We start from the raw sequence: 9,297 nt of genomic DNA on the forward strand, positions 1-9,297 counted from the left end.
TTAATTCCTTGGAGGTAACTCCCTAATTAAATTTTCATCCTGCAAATTATGTTCTTCTTCCATCATAATGTATGGCTGGTTATTAAACTCTAACAATCTGGATCCGTGTTTCAGAAGCATTCAATGACGCTCGAAACTTAGCCTTCTCTACCAAAGCTAGCAGGACAAGCATAAAGATCTTATAAAGTATCTTTCAATAACTTTTACAAACAGGACACGGCAATCGCACTTCAATGACGATGTTAGATCATGTTCATTATATAGTCGAAAACCTGTTACCTCTGTGAAGCATCAATTTTCCTTCATTGTTTCTTCCTCAATAAATTCTTCTCATAGACAGATGTCAACACGTAGCCCTCCGGTAAGGCAAAGGGAAAATGGATTGGTTCAAGAATTTAAAGTGAGAATATGATATCACAAAAAATATTCAACCCACAGGAATACTTACTGCAAGAAAATGGATTGTTTCAAGAATTTAAAATGAGAATATGAAATCACAAAAAATATTCAACTCACAGGAATACTGAATGCAAGAAAGATCTTCAGTGGCGTTCATACAAATCCAGTTTGACATCGCAAAGCCATTTTTGATCAAACACTGAATGACTGACTATATGGAGTTATCTGACACTTAAATACCCGCCCGGCAATGCATTGTTTCATTGAAAAATGAAAGCAGCACCTGGGTGATTTCAAGTCATAAAAGATCCATACTTCAATTATTGTAGAACGATGTTGCACACTTGAAAAAAAAAAAAATTATGAATGGGGCTCTATAGCATCGCATGTCCCCAACACAATGATGAGACATTGCACCAACTATCCTGCATCTTCGACTCGAATTGCGATAAATCTTTAACATTGAGACAAAGTATCATAGGGATGGTAAGTTTGAGGATGATCTTGTGTGACCAAATATACTGCACAATTGATGAGATTTCACATGTTGTGCAGGTAAATCAAAATGCAGATCCACCACCTTTGGTCTTTCCAAGCAGGACATCTTTTGCCTCGTTAATCTTGGAAGCAAGGTAATGACTTCCTCCTGCATCTGGATGGTTAGCAACCATAACCTTTTTGTGTGCTTCTTTTATTTTGTCTGGAGGGGCATTTTCCCTGTAACAAAAAGTAGTTCTCAGTCAGAATAATGAAAACTATATAACAAAAAAAATGTGGCTGAAATTGGAAATTTTCAGGTACAAAGGGAGGCAGAACATGGTATTGACAGGAAAAATTGCTTGCATGAAAATAACCAGCCAGGTTAAATAGAAATATGATTGTGAATTTTATAGAAGGAGCCTGTTAGGAATTAGCTTTCAAAATCTGAAACTACTTAAGCTGACTTGACAGGCAAACCTGAAACTCATTGGTAATAACTAATGAGTCGGACCACATTATGATGAGCATAGACCATAAAGATACAAACTACTGATATTTATTCCAGTATAGATCCCTGATAAAGCATAACTACAAACTATTAGTGAGAAATCAAAATAAAGAAAATATAATAGCGGCACAGAAATGTCACTAAGATGATAATGTATTATTTACCAAATGCAAAGTGACAGGCAAAACTCCTAATAGAGAGTTTCATTCAAGCTACTACCAGATCCCAGCTTTCAAGATCTAGATAAAAGCAAATGGCAAGTTTCTCTTCATATTCCTTTCAAAATACAAAAAGGTTTCTGACTTTCCCCAAGTAAAAAAAAAAAAATCAATAACAAGACATTATAAATCATTGCTTTCTGCGGAAACTCAACAAACCACCAATACACCATTATCAATGTGTAAATAATACATCCACAATCTTTCTTGTGGATCATATTCTACCTTGTGCAAGTGAAAGAAACTTCATTGCTTACAGTACAATTTGAATGAAGTATAGTCATATCTTGCATGGCTATTCCATGTTACCATTACAATGTCAAACATCAAGCATCACCTTCTTCAGCCCAAAATATCAAGATCTTTCTAATTAAACCTGAATCTAAAGCTGAGTCAAGGATACTATCCTTGTCTGAGATTCTGTCCATCTGATCCTACAAAGATAATATAATGACAGGAGACCACCTACGATCTATTAAATGACAGTTTGCGAGATGGAAATAATATGGCTGCCTTGGGGAAGTAGAATGTAGAATGTCAACCTGGTTTTTCACATATGTACATAGCAAGATTTGATAACTTGCTGTTGCAACAAATACAGAAAGCATGTACTTCCACAAAATTTGAAAAGTTGAGACCAGGTTTATCTTCTTCTTTTCTAATTTATTATGCATACCTGACACCAAGAATAAGGGCAGCTTCCCTTCTCGTCATAGTAGGCTGGAAGCCCCCTTCATAGAACTTACGCATACGAGGAACTACCGGCCGAGCCTTGTATGCCTGCCAAGCTTGGACACCATATCTACCAGCAAGAGCAGCAGCAGCAACTGCTAATCCTGCTAGTAAAGGTAAAACCTGCAAGAAGAGCCAAATTATAAGAAGGATTAAAGCGTAAAATAATCCAAAAATATTGATGAAACATGCATCTACATCAGCCAAATTATTGATCTAATGAAAATAAAGACCGTAAAACCTATTCTGTAAGATTGATATATGCATTCTATTGAGGATCAACCCTAAAGGCCTTGCTCCAAAATAACTCCAATATGGCATATTCTATACACCAACGGTGGTTTCAGGTCTTATTTCTGTAATAATTTTCCTTGTCCGTTTTCACTTGTCAAAACATAGTATTGAGATCCAGCCAACACTTCAACAACCACATGAACAAGTTCCTACTCTGAGGTTTCCAAAATTAGCTGATTTTGCCCGGTGTTTAGATCAATACAAAGGCAAAAGATGTTTTATCCAACAGTCTTTATCCTTATATCTCCTGATCAAGGCCCCATTTGTCTTCCTCTCTTTCGCATGAACCTCTAACTTGATCTATTTCAACATACGTAGTGCCTTTTAACACCTTGTTTGGATTTCTAAACTACTTCAAATAAATTTTCTTTAACATAAGTAATTTCGGACAGGATATATTTATATTGAGATGTTTAGCAGAAAATAATTTAGAAAAGGTATCCAAGTACATGAGGCAGACACTGTCTTACTCCTGGGAACAGAGATTATTTCCAATAACTCACATCTTAGTTCATTAACAACAAACATATGAAAGAAGTAACTGACGCAAAGCAGGCAAACAAAGACTTCTTATTAAACTAAATGGCAACTGAAAATTGTTTTGTTTTTATCAACAAGAAGTCGTCGCTCTAGCTAGTCATCAGTACTAATCAGTATTTGTAAAAAATCCAATTTGAAGCATACGCATCAACATCAGAATTTTTTTCCTAAATCATGAACTTGTAAAAACATTAACCAAAGTAGCAGTGCGTGATAAATCGAAACCCTATACACAAATACTTCTGAGATACATGCCGTATCTCGTAACACACTGAACTACTACTCATTGACCTATGATCTTGGTGGATGACAATAACCCGATGACTAAATCAAGGATGATATCCAAAGGAGCAAATAGAACAATCCCAACGTGAATTTTGCATGCCGAGCGAGCTATCATGAAAGAGGTAATAATCCTTCAACAACTGACCCTCGAAGAGATTGCCATCTAACAAAGAATGCAAGCGAGAGAAACAAAAGCAATCTTCCACAACAACACACGTATAAATCATCGCCAATTCCTACAAATCTTAAAATCTAGAAGGAAAAAGCTTTTGCAATTACATGATCAGAAAGAGATCAGATAAGAATAGATGCTTCTTTTCACAGAAGGAGTTGAAAAAATCACTAATCAAAACCCTCAAATCCCACACATTTTCGAGCAAGAACAAGCGGGAAAAGAAGAATCAAACAACTCACCATTTCCAAAGGAAATCTACCGCTAATCCCACGATAAACATCGGCAAGAGCTCCCAAATCGCCGATCGTCCATCATACCCGCTTCTCTGCTTCGATCGACACCACCTAGGTTTCTGACACCGCCTGCTCTTCTTCGACCACAGAAGAACCGGTCCGGCCGGTAGATTAGTTAAACCCAACCGGAGACTCAAGAAGGCCTACGGTTGATAGACGTGGCAAATTTTGATCCGCACGATCTTGAATGCAGAAGGCCCAAAATTATGGAGATTAAAAATATGCAGAGGACGACTGTTAGCAAGAAAATTTTCTCTAATAATGTAGAAGTAATAGGTTTACGAGACACTGACTGAACACAAGCATTACAGTAGTAGAATGCAAAAAGCTTTCTGGTTCTCCCTTATCATAGCCTTTACGTAGTCTATATCTTTATAAATGTAAAGATTTAACTTTAGAAAATAATCTTTTACGGCCGAGTAATAGAAGAAGTTTGTTTACTGAGTATTCTATCTGGAGTGAATGATTGGAAAGCTGAACTTTTGAACTCTGGAATTGAGAAGTGAGGATCTCAAAGTTAATTATTGAATCCGATGCTTGTGCACTGGTGGCTAAAACTTGGAACAGAGAGAAAACTCTCATTGGAGGAGTATTTTGGAATTATTTTTTATTTTATTTTAATTATTAGGTTCATTAATTATAAATTTACTCATATATATTATGAGGATAATAATGATAGTGCTCATTGATTAGCTAATCAGATTAATTTTCTAAAAGTTCTATTACTTGAATGTATGATTGGCCTTCAGAACTATGGTCTATTTTAGTATGAAAATTTTTCAAGAGGCTCTTAAAATTATAATATAAATATATTTTTTGTGACAATCTTATCATTGTGGAAGAGGATGATTTAAACAGATATAATCTTGAGATCCAAGGGCTGGAGCCATGCAAAAGTGATTTCAAGGAGAAGAAGCTTTTCTGTGAATTGGTAAATGGAATTACCGAGAGTCAAATCTAATCTTGTTCATGCTCAAGATCTTGAAAATTCTCAGATAATAGGCAAGAAAATAAAAAAGAAGAAGAAGAAGAAGAAGAAGAAGAAGAAGAAGAAGAAGAAAAACTCAGCTTTGTGTCATGACGAGTATAAACCGAGGGGGAAAGCAATTGGCTAGGTTGGAGAGCAACCTGGAAGAGGAGTCCACGTTTGCGCCAGCCATGTCTCCTCCGCAGTAGATGATACCGCTGTCTGCCAAAGCTGCGAGTTCTGTGAACCCTAAACGACAGCGGCATCATCTCTCCTGCGAAGGAAACCTTCTTGGTGCCTTATCCAGAGAGAGAACAGCAAGGACTCCATAAGACCACAATTATCTTAGCATGCCTTGACACCCCCAGCTGAGATCAGGTGCCTGATATCGGCTCAGCAGCATCACGGACACAGATAGAAAGCAATGACTGCATTGTGATAGGCATGGCATGAAACTATAATGCCAAGAGTGCCTCGTGTGCTATTGTGTTCGTGGATGACCCAGGATTCCAGGCAAGTAGTGAGTGGAAAAAGATGTAATGGAGAGTGGGGGTTTTGCATCGAGCTAATGTCGGCTGAGGCTGAAGCTGAAGCTGAAGCGACTGTGTTCCAAGTCAACTGACATGGCCCGGAGGCGCATAGAGACCGCAACCCATACATAATTCGACAAGTGGATGAGGATCGATGGCCGGTGCTTAAGAAACGAGAGGGAGAATCATTAAGGGTTTTGATTAATCTTATTTGCTTTAGCTACGATGCTTCGTGATCCTTCGGCATCGATTATATTGCCCAATCTGGTAGATTACATTTGTTGATGAACTGATGCGCCGTGGCTGATGAGTCAACACGGCCTGGTTCGCGAGTCGATGTCGGGAGTCTTCGGCCGGGTGGGCTAGTTGACGAGGTCGATCGTGCCCTCCGAACGGGGTGCTGACGTCAGAATATTGAAAACGCCTCTCTCGATCGGGATGGTCTCGTCTTGGGGAGATCCGCTTTCCTGCACAAAAAACCCCCGTCGGGTGTTTATCGACCGTGGCCCCACCGACGAGTAAGTCAGTGGTGGGTTGATCTCTCTCTCTCTTTCTTTTTTTGTCTCCCCCTGGGTCGGATGCTGGCCAGGGGTTTTTATACTATTGTACGAGGGTCGATCGTACGTGGGTTTGGTGTGGTAATCGATCCTTGAGAGGTGAGATGGTACCTTTGTGCAGCCACCGTCCCGGGCTTTCCAGGACGGGACGTACCGAGCAACGCCTTGGTATGGATTCTGGCTCGGTGCGTGGGGGTACTCCTCTTGCCGACTTGGCTGTAGCGTGGCATGACATCGGTGGTGGCATGGTTGGAACCCAAAATATATCTTATCACTTGTCCCATCCCCCCCCCCCCCTCAAGAGGGCGAGGGGTGCGCCTAGGTCGAAATGCTACGGCTATGTTGATTGCTTGCGAGGCGAGGTTGGATTGGCTCACCGTGAGGCAATTCGGGGGCGATACCCTGTGCTTTGGAAAGGATTTGCACCATTGGTTGGGTGGCTGGGCCCATGCAGGATGATGTTGGTGAGTTGATGGCCAAGAGACCGAGCTGTGTGAGCCGGGAGGAGACGACTTGTTGGCCGAGTAACTGATCTCGGGCTCAGGCTTGTGGCTAGCAAGTCGCAAGTTGGAGGACCGATCTGGCGCGATTAGGATGAAGACTGGGCCTGTGGGCCAAGGGTCTGCACTCGAGCTCAGGCAGGAATGGCGAGCCGCAAGTTAGAGGACCGGTTTGGCGTGACTCGGATAAAGACTGGCTAGTCGCAAGTCGGGGACCGATCTGACGCGATTACGATGAAGACTGGGCCTATGGGCTGAGGGTCTACACTCGAGCTCAAGCTGGACTAGTGAGTCACAAGTCAAAGGATCGATCTGGCACGACTCGAATAAATACTGGCTAGTCGCAAGTCGGGAACTGATCTGGCGTGACTAGGATGAAGACTGGGCCAAGGGTCTATACTCGGGCTCAGGGTGGACTGGCGAGTCGCAAGTCGGAGGACCGATCTAGCGCGACTTGGATAAAGACTAGCTAGTCGCAAGTCAGGAATCGAACTGGCGCGACTAGGATGAAGACTGGGCCTATGGACCAAGGATCTGCACTCGAGCTCGGGCTGGACTAGAGAGTCACAAGTCGGAGGACCGATCTGGCGCAACTTGGATAAAGGCTGGCTAGTCACAAGTCAGGGACCGATCTAGCGTGACTAGGATGAAGACTGGACCTGTGGGCCAAGGGTCTGCACTCGGGCTCAGGCTAAACTGGTGAGTCACAAGTCGGTGGACCGATCTGGCACGGCTCGGATAAAGACTGGCTAGTCGCAAGTCGGGAACCGAATTGGTGAGACTAGGATAAAGACTAGGCCTGTGGGCCGAGGGTCTGCACTCGGGCTCAGGCTGGATTGGCGAGTCGCAAGTCGGAGGACCAATCTGGGGCGACCCGGATAAAGACTAGCTAGTCGCAAGTCGGGAACCGATCTGGTGCGACTAGGATGAAGATTGGGCGTGTGGGCCGAGGGTTTGCACTCGGGCTCAGGGTGGACTGGCGAGTCACAAGTCAGAGGACCGATCTAGTGTGACTCGGATAAAGACTGGCTAGTCGCAAGTCAGGAATTGAACTGGCGCGACTAGGATGAAGACTGGGCCTATGAGTCGAGGATCTGCACTCGGGCTCAAGCTGGACTGGCGAGTCACAAGTCGAAGGAACGATATGGCGCGACACAGATAAAGACTGGTTAGTCGCAAGTCGGGGACCGATCTGGCACGACTAGGATGAAGACTGGGCCTGTGGGCCGAGGGTCTGCACTCGGGCTCAGGGTGGACTAGCGATTCGTAAGTTGGAGGACCGATCTGGCGCAACTCGGATAAAGACTAGCTAGTCGCAAGTCGGAGGACTGATCTGGCGCGACTCAGATAAAGACTGGCTAGTCATAAGTCGGGGATTGATCTAGCGCAACTAAGATGAAGACTGAGGGGCCTCGTTAGGCGGCACATTTAGGTTTGCCCGGGTGTCATTGCGCCATGTGGTGTGCATGGTGGAGCGGTGCGCTGAGGTTTGCCCGGGTGCCATTATGCAACGTGGTGTGCCTGGTGGAGCGGTGCAGGGCCTAGCGGGAAACTTCTTGTTACGAATGGCTTCCGACAGTAGATCTCGGGTTACGAGGCGCCTTTAGCGGGGGCTCTGAGACCGGTGAATTTGGAGAATCTAAGGAGTTATGATGGTTTTAAATGTTGTGGCCATCTCTCTCCTTGGGAAGCCCAATCGTCATCTCGTAGCGGAGTAGTATGCTCTTTATAAGCTTTTCCCAGAGTCATTGCCATCACTTTTGCTCAGTCCTTCGTTCTGTGCCCCGACTTCTTCCTTACAACCTTGAGGTCAGGATGTCTCCATCTTCATCTTCGTCTTCTTCTCCCTTGTCTTCTTTCTCATCTTCTCTTCTTTGTCTTCTTCTTCTAGGGGCCTGTGAGCTGAAGTCGTTAGCTTGTCCTCGGGTGGCGCACCATTGGAGGCTGTAGGGAGCCCTGCTGCACTTGAAACTCTCAAGTGATGGCATGATGTGGGCTCAGTGGTGATCAAGGACTTTTTGAGGGTACTTCGGGATAGCTATCGTATCCCGGAGTGCTATGGCGTTCATGCCCCTCGGCCTGGTGAGCGACCGTACGACTAGTTTCTCGACGGGTTCGGGCTGATCGCGGGGGCTCTCGAGGCGGGACTACGGTTCCCGCTGCATCCCTTATCAAGGAGTGCCTCCGTAAGTGGGGGCATATCGCCATCCCAGATGGCGCCAAACTCTTGGCGCTATCTGGTGGCTTTTATTAAGGAGTTTCGAGGGGCCGGGATCAAGCCGACCAGGACCCTCTTCCTAGGTTGCTTCCGTCTATGTAAGGGGCAAGACGGGTATTACCTGACCACCCGTAGCGATTTTAAGATTAGCGACGCTCCTTCCAACAATAAAGGTTGGAAGCGCTGCTTCTTTTTCATCAGTTGTAGTCGGGGGTGGGGCTTTAGTACTGGATGGACTTCCCGAACCATCGACAACACCCGCCCGTTGCTTTCTGTCGGAGAAACAGCGGACGTGAATCGACTGAGAGGCATCTTGTCCTCTTCTCGTGCAATCAGGGAGATGACCGAGAAGTGGCTGGTCGAAGCGAGATTGAGCCCAGCCATTGGGGGTATGGTCATTCGTATATTATGGATCGTTCACTCGTCCTGAGCTAGCTGACCGACCGGGATTTTCCTTGTAGAGATAGTGGATCTTCAGTCTGTGAAGAGGATGCTTCACGCCAAGGCCGTCGCGCCACCATCTCGGGGTGGCGAGGGTTCCGGAGCTGGGGGTGCCTCGTAGAAGGGCACACTGAGGAGGGCGCCGGGGTCCTCGGAGGCA

At 44.5% G+C, this 9,297-nt stretch overlaps 1 protein-coding gene across 1 annotated transcript; it reads right to left on the reverse strand.

The window, feature by feature from the left end:
- Positions 1 to 489: 489 nt before the first annotated feature.
- LOC135587660 (mitochondrial import inner membrane translocase subunit TIM14-1-like) lies at positions 490 to 4,074 on the reverse strand. Its single transcript, XM_065079296.1, has 3 exons — positions 3,871 to 4,074; positions 2,282 to 2,460; positions 490 to 1,116 (listed from the first exon to the last, which is right to left on the reverse strand). The coding sequence occupies exons 1-3, from the start codon at positions 3,871 to 3,873 to the stop codon at positions 960 to 962; spliced, it is 339 nt and encodes a 112-aa protein (XP_064935368.1). The 5' UTR covers positions 3,874 to 4,074; the 3' UTR covers positions 490 to 959.
- Positions 4,075 to 9,297: the final 5,223 nt, after the last annotated feature.

Source organism: Musa acuminata, chromosome BXJ1-8, assembly GCF_036884655.1.
Source record: "Musa acuminata AAA Group cultivar baxijiao chromosome BXJ1-8, Cavendish_Baxijiao_AAA, whole genome shotgun sequence".
NCBI classification, from domain to species: Eukaryota; Viridiplantae; Streptophyta; class Magnoliopsida; order Zingiberales; family Musaceae; genus Musa; species Musa acuminata.